General features: G+C 41.3%; 2 protein-coding genes and 1 pseudogene across 4 annotated transcripts; 2 read left to right on the top strand and 1 right to left on the bottom strand.

Moving 5' to 3' along the window:
* Positions 1-1,624: 1,624 nt before the first annotated feature.
* On the bottom strand, positions 1,625-4,214 carry LOC120427211 (poly(A) polymerase alpha-like; annotated as a pseudogene).
* Positions 4,215-13,609: 9,395 nt separating this feature from the next.
* On the top strand, positions 13,610-14,989 carry LOC120427215 (uncharacterized). Of its 3 annotated transcripts, none has more exons than XM_052706372.1 (3): positions 13,610-13,790; positions 13,915-14,054; positions 14,113-14,989. In XM_052706372.1, exons 1-3 carry the CDS (start codon positions 13,731-13,733, stop codon positions 14,549-14,551), a joined length of 639 nt encoding a protein of 212 aa, XP_052562332.1. In that variant the 5' UTR covers positions 13,610-13,730; the 3' UTR covers positions 14,552-14,989. The 3 variants fall into 3 exon arrangements, with proteins under 3 accessions (XP_052562332.1, XP_039448009.1, XP_039448010.1); XM_039592075.2 differs by having other exon boundaries at positions 13,912-14,054; XM_039592076.2 differs by having other exon boundaries at positions 13,612-13,787; positions 13,912-14,054.
* A 6,575-nt stretch (positions 14,990-21,564) lies between these two features.
* On the top strand, positions 21,565-23,427 carry LOC120427213 (zinc finger protein 714-like). Its single transcript, XM_039592071.2, has 2 exons — positions 21,565-21,768; positions 21,827-23,427. The coding sequence occupies exons 1-2, from the start codon at positions 21,667-21,669 to the stop codon at positions 22,922-22,924; spliced, it is 1,200 nt and encodes a 399-aa protein (XP_039448005.1). The 5' UTR covers positions 21,565-21,666; the 3' UTR covers positions 22,925-23,427.
* The last annotated feature ends 667 nt before the right edge of the window (positions 23,428-24,094 follow it).

Below are 24,094 nucleotides of genomic sequence, written 5' to 3'. Positions count from 1 at the left end.
ACTTTTATTACATGATTCAAATTATTTTAAAAAAATCGTTCAAAAAAGTTCACACTACGCAACTATAACATTACAATGAACGTAATGTAACAAAAAAATTGGAAAAAATGCATTATGAGATTTCCAATACAAAAACCATAAGATTTGCTATATTCATGCATTTTACGATAGTTTTATTGTTTCCATTTATAACATTTCCAATAACAAAACCTTACAATTAGCTGTAACCATGAATTGTATAGTAGCTTCATCGCCATTCCAGTAAAGTTCGAAAAAGTCAACAATAAACTTACCATAAATATTGTAATATGTATTGTAATTGGATGGTTTTAACAGTGCAAATCATCATACATTTTTATGCGGGCTTCTCCTCAGATTATCAGAAAACTCCCCAAAAGAAGAAAAATGTTACGAGGGCTCATGAAATTGACTTTCACTATTCCAGAAAAAGTAGGCATGCTGTTCTTACCATACACCAAAAATATGTGTACTACATGGTGGACTATTACTGTTCACTATAAAATGAGTCAATTGTTTGGACTACTTGGACTTATCGAAAAATACTTGCCCCCGAGCTTGCTCCCTTCTAACACAACATGTCACCAAAACCACTGAAAAACCACCAACAGATATAGATCAATCGGATAAGGCGGCAGCAGTTCGGCAGCAACGTAAATAACATCACATATAATGGCGGTAAACATTCACCAACTATCGATAGAACTTAAAAATCAAATTTGATTATATCCGAAGTAGTTATCACAACAATTGTAGGGTTCATTTTTGCGGTCTTTTTTAAAGTGTCGGCAAAGTAGTGTCGGTAAAGTAGTTTTTCAGAAACTATATAGGGAATAGTCAATTTTTTGGGCAATGACTATTTGACGTAAAATCCAAGTTTATAAAAATATTTACATATGTATGAAAACCTCATATAGTTTTCTGCCTAACAACTAATTTCTCATATAGTAAAATCGACCAACCCGCATAAACGAGAACCTTAAAAAAACTTTTTGTTAAATGGTTTACTCACCATTTCAGAGATCGTAACCACTATTTAAAAAATGGTAGGAAAACCTTAAAAATACCATATCGGAAATGGTACCCTACCATTTATCATAAAGTTCGACCATCTGAATTGAGGGTGGTTAGCAACGGTAACCTTAAAAATCCCCGAACAACGTTTCGTCAAATTACCATTTGTGTAATGGTTAAAATAAAGTTAATTTTCGCGTAAAAGCGACGTTTTTCTTCCGGTTTTTACTATTTCAGAAAAGGTTTTTAAATGGTATTTTAAGGTTGTTCGCACAATTTTTAACCTTGCTGCTACTATTTTAGAAATGGTTCGTAAATGGTTTTTTAGGGTTTTTCTTGCTATTTTTTCCAAGCGCTACTATTTTGGAAAAAGTTTTCATATGGTTATTTAAGGTTTATCCTACATTTTTTCCCAGTTTCACTATTTCAGAAATAGTTTTCAAATGGTAAATTAAAGTTTATCACACAAATTTACACTTTTTGAGAAATAGTTTTGAAATAGTTTTTAAAAGTTTTTCATACATTTTTACCTACCTATTTTTTACAGAATTGTTCACTTTTTGACGGATGGTTCACAGCAATAGTATTTGAACTTTAGCGGCTTAAATTCTAGTTGAATGTTGATTCTGTTTAGTTGATCATATTGCCAAAATCGTCTAAACCTGAAAAAGTAAGAAGAAAAAAAATCACAAAGTATCAAGTTGAATATAATATTCAAATATCATATGTACTTATCTGATTATTCAAATTGATTGATGCCAATCGTTTGTTCGCTTCGTCGCATCATCGGCGGAACAATATTGTCGGCCGGCTGCCGGCAAAATCTCTGTTGATCACCGATCGAGTTCTCCAGCACCAGCTGTTCCGTTTTCATCAAGTTCTCCACGGCGCTGAAATGATCATCAACAAAAATGTAAATTAAATATCTGGTAAATCAAATGATTTGTTTGAAAATTATACCTGCGCACAAAACGTAAACAACGACCAGCCGCATAAACGTTTCACTTCAGACTGTTTTTGCCTGCGCTAAGCGCTTGCCTGCGCGAGAGCAGGTAATGAAGCGTAGTGAGAGAAGAGAAAAGAGAGAACGCGCAAGGCAAATATTATTTTGCGTTGAATATAAATTATTGATAAATTGATTTAGAAATTTAATGCAAAAAGAGATTCTGCATTCAAAAGAAGGAAAGCCCTAACTTTTTTGAAGACTGTGTTTCCTTTGATGGTTGGTGTAGATTATGCGAAACAAGGAATAACTTTCGCAGAGGATCTGAAACTTAATTTCGCCGGAACAAAACGCCCTATTTGTTTAAAATATCACACTACACCTCCACATCACCGATTCCGTTGATGCTAGAGAACGGAACCGTGATTCCGCTGGTCAATCTAACTGACCTGACACTGTGAAGATCGACGTGCGATGGTAGAGAGCGGTCCAAACGAATTTAATAACTTCCATTCGTCACACTCGAGACATTCGTCGCTGACCTAGCGGAGAGTCGAAATCGACATCGGCACAGGTGCCACGACACCAGTAATTTTGTCCAACCAGTCTAGAAACACTGTTTTGTTCTGGCCATAATGTGTTAACATTGTGGAGCAAAACTGCTAGCTCCACGGCGGCCAAAAAACCAAACGCTGCCATAGTGATACGATCACTCACCGAAACACCGCGAATCAAAACCCCTCGAATTTCGCTCTAGTTTCTAGTTTCTTCTGAGCAGGTCGTTTGCGCATTTGCGACGGCGAAGGAGTTGCTGGTTTTTGCGCTCCCGCTTGAGCAGGTTCGGGTCGAGGTACTGGTTGAGCTGCTTCCGCCGGACGTGCCGCGCATCGGTCTTCATGCCGTCGCGTGTCGTCTCGAGGACCTTGATGTGCACCTGAAAGAAAACAGCTCGGTGAGAGACGCGTTTTTTTGGCTGTAGAATCGCTCAACGCACCGCATGTTTGTGCACGGCATCGGTAAAGTTTTGGATGCTTTCGGTCAGGTTCTCTGGCCGCTCTGACCCCATAAACCAGAGCGAGCAGAGTGTTGTCTGCGCCCTCGCCGCCGTCGTCCTTTTGGTTTTACTCCTGCTGCTCGAAGCACTTCGGGTTGACGTGGGCCAGGTTGATGTGCAGGATTCGCTCCAGGTTCTGGATTAGGTAGCAGATCTTGGACTCGACCAGTCCGCACCACTCGAGGAGGTCGTCGGTGTTGTTCGAGGTCACCAGCAGTATGATAAAGTAGCGATACTTGAAGAAGAAGCTCGGCGCCTCAAACAGCTTGTCCCTGCCGGCCTTGCCGAGCATGATTTCGTCCGTGATCTGCATGCCGCGGTTGAACTCGTTCAGCATGACCTTCCGCGTCGAGTTTTGCTGCGGATATGCCGGCGTGATGAACCGACCCTGCACGTTCACCCGCGGAACTTGAAAGCCCAGATTCACGGTGTCCGGCCGCTTCAGGAACACCGGCTGGGGCCACTTCCAGCGCGAAAACACCAGAAAGAACTTGTGTACTTGCGTGGCCGCGACGACATTCGGGAGCTGACACGTCCTGGCCACCAGCATAGCCCACGACACACCTCCAAAGTAACCCAAAGAGTTGGAGTAGATTCCATGCTCTGAAAACAGAAAAAATAAACAGTGAAAAGAAGAAAACCCCAATATTAACAAAAACCCCAAAAGATACCAACCAAAGCTCAACTCACTCTTCGCCCACAGCTTGATCGAACGCAGCGCCAGCCGAAAGTTGTCAATGTTGGGCACCAGCCGCAGGATCTCGACGGTGACGCGGCACCCGTTCAGACTGCGCACCAACCTGGGGTCCAGATTCTTCAGCAGCATATCGTCGCGCAGGTCAAAGTTGTCCGGAATCTCCTTCAGCGCCAACCGCGCAAACAGCAAATCAATCTTGATGCCGTCAAACTTCATCTTGACGACCGGCACAAGCGCCTCCTCGACGGCGCGGTACTGTCACCTCGGGCTGTTTTTTCAGCAGCTCGAAGAACGACCCAAAGTAGTCCTGCCGTTCGAAGTTGCGCGGCGCCACGCACACGGACTCGTCCTCAAACACGTTGTACGGCTCGAGAGCCTTCTACAGCTCCGCCGTCTTGGTGTGGTCCTCCGTCTTCGGTTCCGCCAAACTGATGGCCGACGTCATGCCCATCAGTTTTGTTGCTGCCAGCCGATGCTGCTGCTGCGGCCGCCGCGTGCTCAACGAAAAAAATCCTATCGGAAAAAAACTTTGACGGCACAGGGAAGATAACAAATCAAAACAAACATTCTTCCTCCATGCACGGTTGCACCAAATGCAACACCAAGTTGACAGTGTCGTTTTGGATTTGAACTTGATTTTGAGTACCTCCAGCTGACCGTGTATTAATTATTCAGTTCAACTGCGATTACATTTTTTTGGTAAACGTAGTTGAACTGAAAAAATCGTATGAAAAAGTGCGAAACGCATTAGCAATGTGCGATTTTCAGTTGCAGTGTACACCTCTCAAAAAAAAAAAGGTGCAGGTGGTTATGTTCTACATGACCAATATGACAAATAACTTTGAACAAAACTCCTAAAAAATATTCTATTTTATTTTATATTTTTAAAACATTGCCTATGTATTTAATCCTAAATAATTTATTCCAATAAAATGTTTTCAATCTTTGGCACCTCTGTGGAAATAAATTGCCAAAACAAGTATGGTTCGGAAAATGTCCAATCAAAATGGTAATTTTCATGTCCAGTATCAAAAACCATGAATTTGGGTACCCATATTGCCCCAAGTCGAATAGTTCGATTAATGTCCCCCCGGTAGAACCTTCCCGAGGGCAATTGCCACTCCGGGTGTGGCCTATCCGGTCAAAATGGCCATTTTCATTACCAGTTTCAAAAATCATGAATTTTGATACCCATATTGCCCCAAGTCGTATGGTACGATTGATGTCCCCACGGTAGAACCTTCCCGAGGGCACTGGCCACTCCGGGTGTGGCCAATCCGGTCAAAATGGCCATTTTCATTACCAGTTTAAAAAACCATGAATTTTGATACCCATATTGCCCCAAGTCGTATGGTTCGATTAATGTCCCCACGGTAGAACCTTCCCGAGGGCACTGGCCACTCCGGGTGTGGCCAATATCCTATAAATGTGGTCCCAAGCCCATTGCCCCAAATCATTCTGGTCCGGTGACCGTCCTTACAATCTTCATAAGAACAGAATTCCTCCCAATTTAGTGCACAAACTGTGTCTTTCAATGTGTGCGTGTGTGTGTGTGTGAGCAATAAAATTACCACCGTGGATCCGCTTTTGTCGAAACCTCGTAAGGCACTGAATTTTTCTGAGGCTATCTGTTAGCTTAAATAGTTCGCATGAAATGTGGCAACAGTGGTGCAACATTCTCGCGTGACAGTTCCACGAAAACAGGAGAGGAGGCAAAATTTGCTAAGTGCTCTCAGCCAATCAGCAGCCGGTATTTTTCCTGCATTCATTTTTTATTTTCATCTTAACTTTTGAATACTTTAACAAAGTTTTATCAACTTTGTGAAATAGTCTACTTGCAATTTAAGACTTCCCCTTTCGTTTGGTGGATAAAGCATGCAGATTGCTTGAATTGGGTGGAAGCTATAAGCGTTTAAACAATTACACAAATCGTTACACTCTCGCGTCGCGAAATTTTGGATTGACACCCGTAGACAGTGCCCTTAGGACAAAGTTTTTTGTCAAAACCATGAATTTTGATACCCATATTGCCCAAATTTGTATGGTTCCGTAAATGTCCTCCCGGTAGAACCTTCCCTCAGGGCAATAGCCACTCCGGGTGTGGCCAATCCTGCCAAAATGGCCATTTTCATCACCAGTATCAAAAACCATGAATTTTGATACGCATATTGCCCCAAGACGTATGGTTCCGTAAATGTCCTCCCGGTAGAACCTTCCCTCAGGGCAATGGCCACTCCGGGTGTGGCCAATCCTGCCAAAATGGCCATTTTTATCACCAGTATCAAAAACCATGAATTTTGATACGCATATTGCCCCAAGTCGTATGGTTCCGTAAATTTCCTCCCGGTAGAACCTTCCCTCAGGGCAATGGCCACTCCGGGTGTGGCCAATCCTGCCAAAATGGCCATTTTCATTACCAGTATCAAAAACCATGAATTTTGATACCCATATTGGCCAAATTTGTATGGTTCCGTAAATGTCCTCCCGGTAGAACCTTCCCTCAGGGCACTGGCCACTCCGGGTGTGGCCAATTCTGCCAAAATGGCCATTTTCATCACCAGTATCAAAAACCATGAATTTTGATACGCATATTGCCCCAAGACGTATGGTTCCGTAAATGTCCTCCCGGTAGAACCTTCCCTCAGGGCACTGGCCACTCCGGGTGTGGCCAATCCTGCCAAAATGGCCATTTTCATCACCAGTATCAAAAACCATGAATTTTGATACGCATATTGCCCCAAGACGTATGGTTCCGTAAATGTCCTCCCGGTAGAACCTTCCCTCAGGGCAATGGCCACTCCGGGTGTGGCCAATCCTGCCAAAATGGCCATTTTCATCACCAGTATCAAAAACCATGAATTTTGATACGCATATTGCCCCAAGACGTATGGTTCCGTAAATGTCCTCCCGGTAGAACCTTCCCTCAGGGCAATGGCCACTCCGGGTGTGGCCAATCCTGCCAAAATGGCCATTTTCATCACCAGTATCAAAAACCATGAATTTTGATACGCATATTGCCCCAAGTCGTATGGTTCCGTAAATGTCCTCCCGGTAGAACCTTCCCTCAGGGCACTGGCCACTCCGGGTGTGGCCAATTCTGCCAAAATGGCCATTTTCATTACCAGTATCAAAAACCATGAATTTTGATACCCATATTGGCCAAATTTGTATGGTTCCGCAAATGTCCTCCCGGTAGAACCTTCCCTCAGGGCAATGGGCACTCCGTGTGTGGCCAATTCTGCCAAAATGGCCATTTTCATCACCAGTATCAAAAACCATGAATTTTGATACGCATATTGCCCCAAGTCGTATGGTTCCGTAAATGTCCTCCCGGTAGAACCTTCCCTCAGGGCACTGGCCACTCCGGGTGTGGCCAATTCTGCCAAAATGGCCATTTTCATCACCAGTATCAAAAACCATGAATTTTGATACGCATATTGCCCCAAGACGTATGGTTCCGTAAATGTCCTCCCGGTAGAACCTTCCCTCAGGGCAATGGCCACTCCGGGTGTGGCCAATCCTGCCAAAATGGCCATTTTCATCACCAGTATCAAAAACCATGAATTTTGATACGCATATTGCCCCAAGACGTATGGTTCCGTAAATGTCCTCCCGGTAGAACCTTCCCTCAGGGCAATGGCCACTCCGGGTGTGGCCAATCCTGCCAAAATGGCCATTTTCATCACCAGTATCAAAACCATGAATTTTGATACGCATATTGCCCCAAGTCGTATGGTTCCGTAAATGTCCTCCCGGTAGAACCTTCCCTCAGGGCACTGGCCACTCCGGGTGTGGCCAATTCTGCCAAAATGGCCATTTTCATCACCAGTATCAAAAACCATGAATTTTGATACGCATATTGCCCCAAGACGTATGGTTCCGTAAATGTCCTCCCGGTAGAACCTTCCCTCAGGGCAATGGCCACTCCGGGTGTGGCCAATCCTGCCAAAATGGCCATTTTCATCACCAGTATCAAAAACCATGAATTTTGATACGCATATTGCCCCAAGACGTATGGTTCCGTAAATGTCCTCCCGGTAGAACCTTCCCTCAGGGCAATGGCCACTCCGGGTGTGGCCAATCCTGCCAAAATGGCCATTTTCATCACCAGTATCAAAAACCATGAATTTTGATACGCATATTGCCCCAAGTCGTATGGTTCCGTAAATGTCCTCCCGGTAGAACCTTCCCTCAGGGCACTGGCCACTCCGGGTGTGGCCAATTCTGCCAAAATGGCCATTTTCATCACCAGTATCAAAAACCATGAATTTTGATACGCATATTGCCCCAAGACGTATGGTTCCGTAAATGTCCTCCCGGTAGAACCTTCCCTCAGGGCAATGACCACTCCGGTTGTGGCCAATCCTGCCAAAATGGCCATTTTCATCACCAGTATCAAAAACCATGAATTTTGATACGCATATTGCCCCAAGACGTATGGTTCCGTAAATATCCTCCCGGTAGAACCTTCCCTCAGGGCAATGGCCACTCCGGGTGTGGCCAATCCTGCCAAAATGGCCATTTTCATTACCAGTATCAAAAACCATGAATTTTGATACGCATATTGCCCCAAGACGTATGGTTCCGTAAATGTCCTCCCGGTAGAACCTTCCCTCAGGGCAATGGCCACTCCGGGTGTGGTCAATCCTGCCAAAATGGCCATTTTCATTACCAGTATCAAAAACCATGAATTTTGATACGCATATTGCCCCAAGACGTATGGTTCCGTAAATGTCCTCCCGGTAGAACCTTCCCTCAGGGCAATGGCCACTCCGGTTGTGGCCAATCCTGCCAAAATGGCCATTTTCATCACCAGTATCAAAAACCATGAATTTTGATACGCATATTGCCCCAAGTCGTATGGTTCCGTAAATATCCTCCCGGTAGAACCTTCCCTCAGGGCAATGGCCACTCCGGGTGTGGCCAATCCTGCCAAAATGGTCATTTTCATTACCAGTATCAAACACCATGAATTTTGATACCCATATTGCCCAAATTTGTATGGTTCCGTAAATGTCCTCCCGGTAGAACCTTCCCACAGGGCACTGGCCTCTCCGGGTGTGGCCGATATCCTACCAATTTGTTCCCGATCATTTCAGTATTCCGGGGACCGTTCTGGCTACCGTCAATAACTTCTTGGACCTCCTCTCAAGTTCGTGCACCACCTGCGTGTGTGTGTGTGAGTAATAAAATTCCCAACGTAAGGTCCGTCTTTGATGAAAGTCTGATGGACACTAAATCCTCCAGAGGCTAACTTTTAGCTTAAATAGTTTTCACGGCATCTACGCAACAGAAACAGAATGTCACGCCGAGGGCTTGCGACGGTAACGCTACATTTTCGAAAAATTTTGCATTGACACCGCAGATAGAGCTTTAAGACAAAGTCCTTTGTCAAAAACTGTGGTAATCTCCGGCAATTCCTCAAAATGATCAACTCACATTTTGCGTGTATCGCCCATGACATTTCTCTCCTTCTTCGCAAACGCCCTCCCAGTCACGGCGTTCTAGCAGGATTCTGGAAGAGTTCTCACAGAGGTGGATATTCTAACAGCATTCTAGCAGAAATGTTCTACTATTTTTGCAGGATTCTGGCAACCAGCTGTGCTAGATATTTCGTGACTGGGCTCACGCCGATTCATCTGTGAGAAAGCGGCGCAACCAAAACAAACAACAACAACAAATCGTGCTTGCCATTTCATTAGGGCACATAACTTTTTTAGGCAAGAGTGTGTCCCTTTCACACCTTATGTAAACTGTCATTTGAGTGAAAGGGATACACTATTGTTTACAAAAGTTATGTGCCCTTTTGAAATGTTAGGCTCCAAATCTGTCGTCGCAAGTCCTGTTTAAATAAACAAAACTTTTAGTGAATAATAATTATTAGAAATTATTTCTGCTCGGAAACTAGGCTTCGTATTGGGTTTGTATTTTGTATTTGGAGAATTGAAGAACAGAGCGGCGGATCGTTTGCCTGGTGTGGCTTTCGATGCTGGTTCGATTTTAGTTGGCTGGATGGGAATAGCGGATTCTTAATGGTTTAGTTGGGCTATTGCTTTGATTGTACCATTTTTGCATCATGGTAGATCCAAACATTGGGCCGCTTTCGGGAATCGCCTGCGTTTTAAAGCACGGCAAACGGGTTGCTTCCATTTGTGGGGAAACTGGCCGAATGGGTGCTCCACCTGGATCAAAAAGATTTGCAGGGACAAAGAATTTGCCTGGTTTTACTTCCACCACGCATAAGGCTTTCTAGTCAGAAATTTACCAACACATTCAAAGTATGTTTACATGACAGCTGGACGTTTGTTTGCATCAGGTTTCCTATCTCTTTCTAGCAAAAGTTTTTTGTCAGGCGACTTCTAGCTGGTTTTTTTGATTGACTGCCCGATATGTCAGCCAACATACTTCGCAGGGCTGTGACAGCTACAGCTCGATCATTGTTTGCATCAGGACACTGTGACGAGGAGTTCGTCATTTTTGAGTTAAATTATATTTTTTTCACTGGGCCTAGAAAGCCTTATTGCTAAATGGTGGTATCAACGTGGTGCTTGCTCTCTCCTGGCCGATGCCGAGGTAATCTTTTTTTTCAGCCCATCAAAAACGTTTACGGTCCCCATCCGAAATAATTCAGGTTTTTGATTTTGTGATTGGGTGCCACTTGTGGAAAATCTTGTGGATAGTTCGGATAGGGCTCGTGCATAAACAACGTGGCTAGGTGACTACCAAAATTCAAATTCGAGATTCTTCAAATGATTGGAAATATTTTCCAAGAAAGTGCACCTCGTATTGTTAAGATCACTTTATTTTTATTTTTGCATGATGGGCGCCGAAATGGGGATTACGCTCCGAGGCACAATTTTTATTCAACATAATAATAAAACCTGGTTGAATTGGGTGAAACATATTAGAAAATCATTACAATATTTCGAACAGATATATAATATCGCGTATTGAAGTTAACCATTTGAACTTTAAAATAACCTTTTGGTTTAGAATAACTATTTCAGTAAACATCCTCAAAAAGTTTTTCAAAGTCATTCAGAAAAAAATCACCATCACAAACTTTTTAAAAACCCTAATTATAATGGTAACTATTTGACAAATAATCATCCAGGTCCGCCAGTTGAACCATTTGAATTTTAAAATTACCTTATGATTTAGGGTAACCATTTGAGAAAACATCTGCAAATAGTTTTTTAAAGTTATCAAGAAAATTGTTGACCATTACAAACATTAAAATAACTCTATTACTTATGGTGACCATTTGACAAATAGTCATCAAGGTCCGCCAAATAACATTATTACAAATGGTGACCTTATCTCATAAGGTTTTTTTAAGTTCCTCACCAGAATCGATATAGTTTTCGTTTATCCGGGAAAACTATTTTGGGAATGGAATTAATGGTTTGATATATCGTACATATATAGTTGGGTTACAATTTAATGAATAGTAGAGACCATTTGATAAATAGTTGAGTAACTATTTGTCATAAAGTAGTTATATAGTTCATGACTATGCGGGAAACCAAATTGCCAGTTTTTGCTTTTTGGGTGTTTTTTAACACCCCTGACTCAAGGCGGTTTCAAAAAAAAAACAAAAAGCAAAAACTGATAATTTGGTTTAGTGGTCCTTCAAAAAAAAGTTACTTAATCCACCTTTAGGTGATTAATGCCTTCCTCACATTCATAAAGTGAATACACTTCAAAGCCTCACTTACTTTATCAAAATATCTGAGATCCGGCCTAAAAAAAGTGTATTAAAAACACTAAAGTACTCATAACTTTTGATAGATTTGTCAGGTTGTCAATCTTTTGGACTCTTTGGAAAGATTTCTTGATTAGGGTAGAGTAGTCATCAATGAGACACGGGGAACAATGATAAAATGGCTCTCACAAGTCGTAGTTTCAACCAATCAGGCTCATATTTGGGGGAAAGGTGTATCTACTGGATATACGTCTTCTATAATAGTGGCTTTGGTTATGGACGCTCCCTTGAAAAGTTATTCATAAATGTTTGATTCTGGGATGTAAAAGTAAATTATGGTCAAAAAATACTTTTTCGCTCGTAGGCTGCCATTTGCACTAAAACTAATATTTCTACAAATTTCTTTCGACGTTCCATAGGGATTAGGCCCTTTCATTAGGTTTGACCAAAATTTAGAATATACCCAGAATCCAGGGCTGTCTCATTGTTCCCCACTCATTTTAGCCCATGGGTAACAAGTCGTGAGACACTTTAATTTTTCTTCATTAAACATTTCAAAATCCATGTAAATCTTTCAAAACAAGAATTGAAAGTGATTTTTGGCGCCGGTTCGAATCCCGCGGCGGGCGCTCTAAAATTATTTGTGTAAATATGGGTATTCGGCGCCGTCGCTCCGTGCCATACTTTCATACACTTAGGAGCCCAGGGCGGCGAAGTCCTTGTAGATAAAAAGGAAGACACTAGTGGTTGGTACCAGCAATGGTGGCCGACAGCTATAAAGTCAACTTCGTGCTCTCCAACAAAGTGCACACCTCAAACTACAGCAGAAAAAAACTATCTAAGACACACACCCTAGTTTGAAACTGATCTAAAGTGGTCGAAAGCAACAAAGCTCAGTAGAGACTCGCACCACTCTAGGCGAGCGGGGGGGAGAAGGGGTAGGATTTCAAGTGTGCAAATATTTGGTGTGCAGTTATGATTTCTAGAATAAATTTTCAAAAGGTCCTATCTGCATAGGAAACCCATGACGGATAGGTTGTTTTAAAAATTTAATCTAGATTTGCAAGGGTGGAGAATTTGGTGCAAAAAGTGTGCAATATTAAACTGCTTAAAATCTATGTCATCAAAAATGTTTTGCAATTTTGTTGATAACACAACATCAAAGACACATTTACAAGCAATTTGCATCATGCCAAACTGAAATTGACGGCAAAATGTGGTAGTGCAGGCTAAAAGAGCGCCGAGCTGGTATGTTGTTAGATTCTCTTCTCTCTGAACGTATTCGTGTGTGACTCGGGTCGACGGACGAAGTGGGCATTCAGAAATTCACGAAGTATTTGTGTCGCTGAGAGAAGCGATTGAGCAAGTCACTGGCAGCCTGAGAGTAGTGTTCGCTCGTGAACGGTTGCGAGCTCCAGTCGGCAAAGATTCACTCGGCGATGAGTGAGTGATTTCAGATCTTTGAACCGAAAATCAGGACCCTTGCTTTCATGTTTTAATAGTAAAAACAACTCCACCAAACTGATTAGAACAAGTCTACCAATAATGATCGAGCTCGAGCTGTCACAGTCCTGCGAAATATGTTGGTTGATCGGGCGGTTTCTACAAAAAATAGCAAATCTGATGAAAACAAACCCCAGATGCCATGTAAACATATACTTTGAATTGGTTGGTAAATTTCTAACTATAAAGCCTTATGTCAAAACCGTGCGACATCTCGCGACATTTTTCAAACAGGGCTTGGAAAAATGCCGCTTAGGCCGACCGAGACGGAACCCGACCCAATTAGGTTTTACACCGTGACGTCATTTGACAGCTCGTGTGCACTGTTTACATGGTCTTCATCGATTGTCGACGAATTTCCCCGAACAAAATCGACGACCGCATCGAACTGTGCTAAGTCCATGTAAACAGTGCACCCCTTTCTAACATCCAAATCGAGTCGGCGTAAAACCTAATTGGGGGGAGAGGCAACCGTGCTTGACATTGCACCACGGTGCACTGACAAATAATTTAAAATTTAAAAAATGTTTATTTTATTTTTAAGATTATTAGTCGATATTTAGTTGTCATTCTAATTTTAGCGTGTTGATTTTCGATGACTTTTTCAAATTATACCAGTTTAGTACAATCTTGCGCTCGAGTCCAGCCCTGCGCCTGCCACCATGACATTTAGTACAGCCAGTTGGACAGTTCAGTTTAGGCGCAATTTTCCCGGCTGTCGGTGGGACGCTGATTACAAAAATAAAAACAGAAAAAAAATAATCGGCCAAAGTTGCAAAAAAAAAATCGCCCCGAAATGTCCGCACAAAGTGTTAAAATCGTCATCCCGGTGGAATCCAGTGCAGAGCAGGAGGTAGTGAGTAGATTCCTGGGAGGGGGAGACGGGAGCTTCCTAGGTTAGGTCGTTTTGTTTTTCATTGTTCTCTAACGTCTCTCTTTCGGTGGGGGCCATCGCGAATTTGTCTTCTTCCTTTCAGGAGCACCAACGAAACTCGCGCAAGATGCTGAAGGAGGTGCAGAACAGTTCCGCCATGAACAAGGAAAATGTCATCAAGTCGGTGTTGGGCTCGAAGCTGCCGGCCTTCATGGCCCACAAGGAGCTGGCCAAAAAGACACTGTTGTAAGTCGTTGATTCCGTTTGTGAGTTCTGGGAAGTAGCAATAATCTCTTACTTTCAGTGTCGACCCGGCGGAGGCCGCCATCGAGCTGAAGCGCAAAAAGATGGTCCAGTCCCAGTCGAGCCAGACATCGCCGGAGAAGGCGTCCGGCTCGAGGCCGACCATCACCGAGGAGGACCTGACCTCGGCCGAAGGTCCCAGCCAGCAGTACTGGGAGGTGCTGGCCGAGAAGCGACGCGCCGCGCTCGAGGAGTCCCTCTCGGAGAACATGGACCTGTACGAGAAGCTGTCGTCGCTCGAGGAGGAACTCAGCACGTCCAAGCAGATGCTGCAGGAGTCGCGCAATCTCGTCGAAGTGCTGACCGAGCTGCTGCAGGAGGGCGAAGCCGAGAAGGAGGAAGCCGCTGCGGTTGGGAAGCACGGCGGCGGAGCCAGCTTGGAGGACGACAGTGGCGTCGTGCCGGAAGTTCCGAGCGACGACGACGACGATTCGCTGTGAGTTGGAAACTCTCTCTTTATTCTTTGTAAATAGTTGAATTTGAACGATTCTCAGGATTGTTAAAAGCTACTCACTGCCAGACCTTCATTCATTCAAACATTAATAACTATTACCATCACCTTTTCATCTCATCATCTCATTTTTTACGAATATTTTGTGTTTTGAACAGAAGAATGTTTTCACGTTTACTTTTTTTCCTCCAAAAAGGATCGTTGTTAGGTTTAGTTTTGCGTGACGAATACAATACAAGGCGTTGTAGTTCTTACTTTCACAATTTTAAGCAAAGCCATTCAAAAAAAGGGCAAAGATTAATAATGAACATGCAGTTAATGCCTTCATGGATGGACTGTTTGTCTACACTTTTTTCTTTGGTTCATAAAAATTTGTTTTGCTTGAATTGAAATCTATGCATTTAAATATATTTTTTGTGAGTGTAAATTGCACGGTGTCTATATTGATTTACAGAAAAATGTTGAGAACTATCCTGAATGAAACAAAAAGCACTTTTCGTGTTTGTTTGTGTTTGCCAAACCAGCAAACAAGACAAAATCTTGGGCAAAATGTATGCAGACTGACGTTTCTTTAAACAAATCCAGGCAAACCGTCAAAACACTAAAAACTTTAGTTCTTTGTCATATTGGTCATGTGTAACATAACTACCACCACTTTTTTTTTCTAAGAGCACCCAGTCAGTTCCATTCGAATTTTGAAACGGAATTCGATCCAAATCAGATACGAATTCCAAAGGTCTGTATGGGACTTCGGAAATCCCGTTTTTTTTTTTTTTCATTTTCTTGTTTTAAACATAAAATTCGAGTTCTACGACCCCATTTTAGTCAAATTTGAATTGTTGGTTGCCTGTTAAAAAATAAGATGCATTTTTTCAACATTACATCACCGCCATTATGGCCGCCATCTTGGATTTAAAAATAAGACATTTTTTTCGATTATCCAAAGTTTCGATTATTCGAAGTGAATTTTTTCTGAGGCCTTCGGATAATCGAGTCTGGACTGTACATATATTGCAGCAAATTACGGGAAATATACTCATTTTAAGCCTAAGTGCATCTCCAGCGCTGGTGGCAAACATCGAAGCAAATCAAATTTGCACCAGAAGTCAACCCCACCGCGGATTTCACTTTGCTACACTCAAAAAACCTTTCACTACAGAGTTGCATGAAAATTCCGGTGGCAAACAATTTTCGATTGAAAACAACGTTTTGCATTAGTCATGCAACATTCACATTACATTCATGTCAACTCTGCTTGATTTCCACGCAGCTTACACTCACACAACAAAATACCACGTGAAATTCATGCCTGAAAGTTTGGAGGCGTGGCTTGCGGGTCAGCTGATTTGGGTTTGCATGAAATTCATGTCACATGCGCAAGTAAAGTGTTATGGAAAATATCCACTGACCATTTCATGCAACATTGTGGTGAAAAGTGACGACGATGAGCAGAGTTGTAAAGTTGCGTGATTTTCCTGTCTGAAAATTTTGAGCCAGGCGTGCAAGGCTGTGGGCAATCGCCAATCAGTTTGCTGCTGCTTCTCATCGACTAAACATAGTTTCAGAAATAGTATTGATCATTGAAATCGATACGTGCAAAGTAAGTATTATGCGCATAATTTTATCGTATTTAGCCAAGATCATTGCATTAAATTTTTATTTTCTTATTTTCTAGACCACGGAACCAGAACGTCCAGCACGCCTAATCGGAGCCTCCACCACAATGGCCAAGTGTAGCATTATGCAAGAGGTGCGCAAGGTCCAGCGGGACCGGCCTCCAAGGGAGTCAAGCAGGCTGCGAAGAAGGTGATGGAAGTATCGGCCGGTATACTGTTCGTGGCCGTGGCCGTTGTTTTCAATCGAGATACCGGTATAAAACCGACAACCGTCGGTAAAAGGGTGGCCACCCAGCTGTCCGCAAGCTACAAGCGATTAGCCCCTAACCTGGACCATTTTTGCGTGTGTGTGTGTGTGTGTGTGCTGATGTCGTAGAATTGAATACAATATAAAAAAGTGAATTGTGATAGTGTGTGTTTTTTTGTGGTGTGATGTAGTAAGGAAAATGTGATGTGATTTATGGAAATTTGAAAATAAAAGGAAAAAATAAAATCAAATTTTTCTTTGTTAACAAATCACTGAACTCACAAAAGGAGAACAAAACCCACCCCCAACCCCCCTGTATATGAAAAAAAACACTAGAGAATAATGCGGATATAACATTTCGAGAAGGTAAAGGCTGCGTGAACTGACCGCAACATTGTCGTGAAATTCATGTGATGTGGTTCATGACTGTATTGGTGTGTTAGAAAAAGGATCAAGCCTAGCCTCCTGAAATTCACGTAGATTTGGCATGAACATCGTTATGGAAAATAATCGCATATATTTTCATGCAACATTGTGGTGAAAACTATTTTGAGTGATAGAGATCTCCACGGATTCTCTCACGCACACCATGTTTCTGTGTTAGTATTTGTATTTAAAGTATTGTTTTGGTTTTGATCGATTGTGATTGGCTGAATTCCAAGCAGCTGATTTTGTTTACACTATTTTTACGCAGACATAGGCAAATCGAGTAGACAAATCGCCTGTAGAAACCAGCTGTATTCCACGTGCTCGTGGTATAACAAAGGGCACAGCTGATTTTGACAGACGAATCATTCTACTCGATTTGCCTATGTATGCGTGTAACTTAACTCCAAACTAACACACTCTCGCGCGTGGATATCTCTATAGAGTTATCTAAGCCCGATCTCACGCACACTAGCTTACCATTTGTTTTTGCTGGCGACCACAAATTTTAACCTAAAAATCCATCGTGTACGTACACGCAATACATGCGCACGTAGATAACTCTATTCAGCCTGTTTGCTGCCGCATCATTAGGCACGGAAAAATCGAATTAAGCATTTAAAAAAAATAAAATCAGAAAAAAATAAATAAAATAAAATAAAAAGTTAAAAGTTTAAAAATAAAAAAAATACAAATTAGTGAATTTAAATAATTTAAAAAGTTAGAAAATTTAGAAAATTGTAAAAATTTAGTAAATCTAAAAAAATAGAAAATTTAAAAAAAATAACGAGATTTAAAAAAATAAAAAGATTGAAAAAACAAAAAAAAAATAAAAATTTTACAATCTTAAAAATGGTAATAAACTAAAAAAAAAAAACAAATCAAAAAAATACATATTTCTTAACTTTATTTTTTTATGTTATTTTTTTAAATTGCTAATTCTATTTTTTTAAACTTCAAGAAGTTTGAAAATTTAAAAAAAATAAAAATATAATTTAAAATAAAATCTAAAATATTTAAGAAAATAAAAAAAGGTAAATATCAAAAAGAAACAAAAAATTAAATAAAAAATTAAAATTAAAAAAAAAAAACAAATAATTAAAAAAATAAATTAAATAAAAACCTCAAAATTCTAAAATAAATTAAAAAATTAAATTCAGAAACAATAAAAAAAAATTAAAATAAATTAAGAAATAAAAACAGAAGGCCGATGCAACTACAGCAGTTGTTCGGTAACTGGGCTGAACAAAAAATAACGAGGGGACCACCGATGCATAATATTTTCCAGATGAATTATGAAAATAAAAGTTACTCAAATTTATTTACAATGCTTACTTTTCATATTTCTTTAATTGTAACTTGTAATTAAACAAATCTTTGAAAAAAGTTTTTTTATTTATTGAATATGATTTTTGCATCCATTAACCCCTCGGTCATTTTGGTTTGTTTTGGTTTTTTGACGTTTGTCTGCTTTTTAACTGGGCTACGGCCCAGTTATCGAGCGCCCAGTTAAACAACGCCCAGTTACCGAACAACTACTGTATTTTTCAAAGTTTTTGACCTTTGGCTTTGGCCTGAGTTGAGACAAAAAAAAAATATAAATATTGTAATAACAAGCTATTGTTTCAACCTTTACATGGAAAAAGTGTTTTAAAATGCATTTTACATAAAATTTAAATAAAATTTGTATCAGCCTAAAAAACTCGTAATAAATAAAAGCTTGAAAAAAATTATAAAATTGACGAAAATATAAATTTAAAAACTAAAATCTAGGCTTTTTTGAAAACGTCCTATAATCAAATGTAAACATTTAGTGTATCCCGCTTAATCCGATGGAGGTGTGAGACGGACATACTCAATGTTTGCATTTGTTTACAGGACATAATCAAAAGAAGGCTATAGCATTAGCATTAGCATTTCAGGACGCCCTATCCACGGATGGCTCCACAACGCTTATCCCACTGTTTGGTCTGGTTGTGTTAGACCCTCATCCGGAACAATAATCCAACACGGGAGATACCATGTCTTCATCTTTTGATGAGTGTGTAATACAGCCCAGGGCATAAGGGGGTCCTCGCCGGGTCCAAGCTATCCTTTGGGGAGCGGAAGGAATGTTAGTAAACACCTATCTAAAGTGCGCAAGGATCCCTACGTCACCTTAGTGGTATAGATGTTTGTAGGGTGGTTTTGGACTCAATGTTAGTAGGAGAGGTAGAACCCTAGGATATACCTCGAAAGGTATTACGGGCGAGTCAAGTAGAGTTAGTTTGTTTTAATTATTAAACAGTACAAATTGTACAGTGTAAAAGATGCATGATTTATAGATATACTTTTTAAAGCCACGGCAGACACAACGCGACGAAGCCGTGCATGAATAAATTGACTGTTGTATTACTAAACCAATAATTTTCTCCGGAAAAGGCAATGCTGATTAAACACAGTTTTAACATATCTGCTATTAAACTCAAGCTATCGACTGTAAGAGTAAAGATAAGTTAAAATTTTCATTTTAATTATTATGTGTTTAAACGAAATTCGAGGATAAAAATGATTTAACGCATTATTGGAATCATAATTTTAAACTTTTACAGTGATGCGGAGTGAAAATTTATGATTTATTTTTTGTTTTATTTAAATGTAAGAATTAGAAGGTAATTTAAAACGACCGATTCAAAATACATTCTTAGTTAAACTTTTATCTTTTTAGGGTAATGGGCTTAATCAGCATATTTAACAATTTTTAAATAAATATAATAAAAATCGAGCTTAGCCATTCGTGGTAACCGTTTTGCTTCCAGACGAAAACGATTGAACGGAAAGAAAAAGAAAAAAAAAATAATCTGAGCAGGCAACACCGATCTCTAAAAGCTCAATCCCTACTTTCAACGAAACCCACACATTTGCGTCTCTGAGCGTTGGGTATCAACGCTCAACATGGAGCGAACTCACCGAGAATATTTGCAACAGACACGCCAACACACCGACTTTCTCGGTCTACCAGCCACACTCTTCCAAAAAAGATGACGATGATGGTGACGACGATACACACACTAGCAATGACACTCCACTGAAGCACACAGACACAGACTCTCTCTCTTCTGCACACGCTCTCACTCTCATGTAAATGCAGGAACAAACTCACCGGTAGCTCAATTTGCGATCACCCCAACATCACCCCACAAAGCTGCCATCTTCCATTGCTAGAGAGTAGGCAGCGAATGACAAACATGTTAAAGCTGCCTGAAATAAATTAACAACCACCACCATTGCTAGAGAACCTTCACTCACGCACTCCACTTGTTGCACCAATACATTAACGGCCATGGAATGAACAGAGCGATTTCTCAGTTCTCTCTGTTTCCGACACGACAAAGTTCACCTCTGCGCACCAACACACTCAACTGCCCGTAACGAAGCGAAGACGCCACCGGATTGGAAAAAATGTCGAAATTTTTCGTCTCAAAATCAACATATTTCAACCTCCACGTACGGAAATTTCACAATACCCAGTCACACAACAACTGCCCGGGTGTAGCCGAACAAAATAAACCCGAAAAACAAGCCATATCGCACCAAATACACATTGAAAAGTACAATATTTGAAGACGCAAAAAGACGCGAACCGGACACGGCAAAGGCCACGAGTGAGTCCAGGACATAATCAAAAAGAAGGCTATACATCAATAAATAAATGAAGGATGACTTTTTTTCAAAAATAGAACGAAAAAAAAAAACAAAATTTAAAATGATTCTTCTATGTCTTTAACAAATTAAAACAGATAAAAAAACTATCAATTTGATAAACCTAATTTTTTTTGATTATTTTTTAATTTTACAATTGTGGTACTTTTTGATTTTTCTAAATTTTGGAATTTTTGTCCATGTTTGCTCTCCCCAACCCCCCCAACCAGAGCAGACATCCAAAAATCTCCAAAACACGCATTCAAAACTTTGCTCCCGGCTTGCCGGTACTTGTCGGGTATCAGAAAATGAATACCCGACATTGATTTTTCGCAGAAATCTTTGACAGAGCAAGGAGTCAGACTTTTCGTGTCAGGCAAGAAAAAGAGGCGGTCCTCACCAGTAGGATCGGCAAATTTGATGAAGTTATAGCGTGACAATGTGTTACGTGCAAAGCCAGGCAGTTTGTGCAAGTACGCTCAAACCAGTTCGCTGTGGACGTGAACGAGTAGGAAGAAGTTGAACGACGGGAAAAGATAGCACGACGACGTCGAACTGTACCTTTTCTTCTCGCGAAAGGGGAACGTTATCGTCCAGTGCACCGTGACGTGACGCAATGTTCGAACTGCTTGCAGTTTGGGCACGGTGGAAGGAACGGCTTTAGCAAGAGTCGTTGTGCAACCTGCGGAGGTGAGCACAACACTCAAGCTTGCCAACGCAATCAACGAGAACATCGAAAGCGAAATGCTTTAACTGTGGTGGCAATCATTCGACGAAGAATCGGAGCTGAGTTTGTATGAATTCGACAGCAAAACACCACCAGCATTCACGGACGTGAATTTTCCTGCTTCGGCGTCTATAGGAGCGGGGTCTGTTCGGGTGGTTCCAAATCTGCATCCGTTGCCGTTGAAACGCATGTGTGAAATCATACCCTAAATTGGGTAGTTCCGTGCGATATAATTCAATGACTTCTAGTGGATTTGCTATGAACGTGTATGCATTGTTTACATCTCGCGTTAAATGTCAAAACAAACGTCGTCGTAAATAACACTTGAAAGAATTTACATTTTTCTTTAAAATAAATATTAATTTCATGATTTTTGACTATTTGAAGAACGTTCTAAGTTACCAAAAATGGCAGAACTGAAAACAGATGATTCCGAAGTGAAAGAGGGAAATATCGGTCCAGAGGAGAGTACAGTGATCTACAAAACGATATTCATTAAGGAAGAATCCGTAAGATTGAGTAAACAGTCGTTGTTCCACCTTGATGACTCAAATTCGTATCTTTTAGGAGCTAATAAATGGTGATCTTTTAGCAGACGAAGATATTAAGCAAGAAATCATAGAGTTGGGAGAGTACGAACTGAACGTTCCCGCCGTTGAACCAGCGCAAGAGGCCACCGTGTCAAATGAATCTTCAGTGTCCAAGGAACCCGTAATAATGTTGGGAAAACGGCTGAGGCATCCTAGGAATATGCCGTACCCTAGGAAGGAATGCGAGCATTGTGGCAAAACGTTCGCCTTCCAATACAATCTGGCCGTGCACCGGGTCAAGAAACACGGAAGTACGGAAACGCCTACGAAAATTTGTTTACCACCCAAGACATCGTTGCCGCCAAACCTCCGCTGCGACCAGTGTGGCAAATTGTACCGTCATAAGGCTAATCTCGCGACTCACAAGGCTAAAGTTCACGGCATTGGAGAAGCTCCACCAAAAAGCTTTGTTCACACCTGCAAGCACTGTAAAAAGCAGCTAACATCGTGGAAATCTTTGGTCGAACACCTGAAGTTCATTCACGGAGAAATCATCGACCCGACGCAGATTGCTCTATGTCCATTGTGCCTCAAGAGATTTACTACGGCCGAGGAATTGTCGGGGCATTCCTGCAGCAGGAGAAATCAAGGGGAAATGGATCTTCCTTTCAAGTGCGACTTGTGCGGTAAAGCTTATTCCGGCCAAACAGGATTGTATGCCCATTATTCCGTTCATCCGGAATACCACAACTTTAAATGCGATCAATGCCCGAGCGGATTCTTCAACAAAGTGCGACTTACCATTCACAAAAAGGCATTACACGTATCAAAAGACGATTACCTTGAGTGTAACATCTGTAACGTGCGCTACAAAAGCCAACGTGTCTTGAGACGACACCAGAAACTTCACGCCATTCGTGCATACTGTTGTGAATTTTGTGGCAAAAGCTACGAAACTCGTGAAAGACTCGGAGCGCATCAATACAATAAACACGCGATTCAGGACGCGATGCCATACAAATGCTCCTTTCCTCAGTGTGATAAAAGCTTCCTCTACAACTGCCAGCTCAAATCGCACGAGCAATGCCACATGAATAAGAAGAGTCCGCTGTACGCACAGCGGGATCCTGAATGATTATAATGCGTCATGGCTTTTTATGATTTTGAATAAAATTTCACTTGATTTGGAATAAATAAATTATTAAATAACTGCGATTTATAAGCAAGGGTCCTGATTTTCGGTTCAATGAACAGAAACCACTCACTCATCGCCTATCCATTCGTCGCCTATTCCAACCCGCTAGCATTCATGAGCGAATGAGTCTCGCAAGCAGCCAACGAGTGGCCCGAACTGTTCACTCAGCGAACAAATACATCGTGAAAATATTTGCCTACTCCGTCGCTCGACGACACTCACACACTACCATGCTCAGCGAAGAGCCATTCTCACAAAATGCCAGAGCGGCAGTCTTTTTGTCTTCACGCCCTCAGTTTGCCATCAATTTGATTTTTTCTTGGTGGAAATTTCTTGAATGGTCTATAATGTTATGAAATCAAAATAAATGCAAAATTTAATTGATAACATTGATTTTAAGCAACCCAAATCAAATCAACCCAGCGCGAGTGCTTTTCATCTCGCGAAGCAATTTTCTGTTGATCTTTTCTGAGTGTATCTCAAATGTCACACGCAAAACCAAAACAAAATTTCGCCGCGGTAGGTACCAAACTGAAATGTCGCCAGTTGAGCTGCGAAAAGACTCGCGCCGCGACTTACACGGAGCACGGAATCGATCACGAAGATCTACCGGAAAGCGTGTTCTGTGAGCGCGGATTCGATCAACCAGATGGACCATTTCATGATCTAACTTGGAGAGGACAATTACGGCGCTTTTGATTTTCAAATTGGTGGCTAGGTCTTCCCATTTTGGTTCTACTCAATCGGCACCCGCACCCGTTTATTTAATAAAAAAAATAAATAAAATATGTACTACACTCAACCCCCGCTGGTTGGTCACTTTTTCGTTTGACACTTTTTTAGTTTGTACCCAGTTGGTTGGTCAAAGTCAAACTAAAAAGTGACGAACTGTCACTTTTTACACGGCGCTCACGCACACTATCAAAATAAACGCTTGTTAGTGTGTGTGAACTCCGTGTAAAAGGGGTGTCAAACTAAAAAGTGATCCCGTTCGTTTGACAGCAGTTGGTGTCAAACCATCGGGGTTTGAGTGTACAAGCTTTTCCCGGCAAACTTCGTCCTGCTCTGTTTTTGGTTTTCTGACGTTTCTTGCTTGTTTGCTTATTCAGC

The sequence above is a fragment of the Culex pipiens genome, chromosome 1 (assembly GCF_016801865.2).
Source record: "Culex pipiens pallens isolate TS chromosome 1, TS_CPP_V2, whole genome shotgun sequence".
Classification (NCBI taxonomy): domain Eukaryota; kingdom Metazoa; phylum Arthropoda; class Insecta; order Diptera; family Culicidae; genus Culex; species Culex pipiens.
This window is presented reverse-complemented; position numbering and strand designations above follow the sequence as displayed.

Excerpts from the sequence above, each read along its gene's own strand:
- LOC120427215 (XM_039592075.2), top strand. The coding sequence starts at position 13,731 with ATGTCCGCACAAAGTGTTAAAATCGTCATCCCGGTGGAATCCAGTGCA. Across the intron at positions 13,791-13,911 it reads CCAGTGCAGAGCAGGAGGTA|GAGCACCAACGAAACTCGCG; the intron begins GTGAGTAGATTC and ends TCTTCCTTTCAG. Across the intron at positions 14,055-14,112 it reads CTGGCCAAAAAGACACTGTT|TGTCGACCCGGCGGAGGCCG; the intron begins GTAAGTCGTTGA and ends TCTTACTTTCAG.
- LOC120427213 (XM_039592071.2), top strand. The coding sequence starts at position 21,667 with ATGGCAGAACTGAAAACAGATGATTCCGAAGTGAAAGAGGGAAATATC. Across the intron at positions 21,769-21,826 it reads TATTCATTAAGGAAGAATCC|GAGCTAATAAATGGTGATCT; the intron begins GTAAGATTGAGT and ends CGTATCTTTTAG.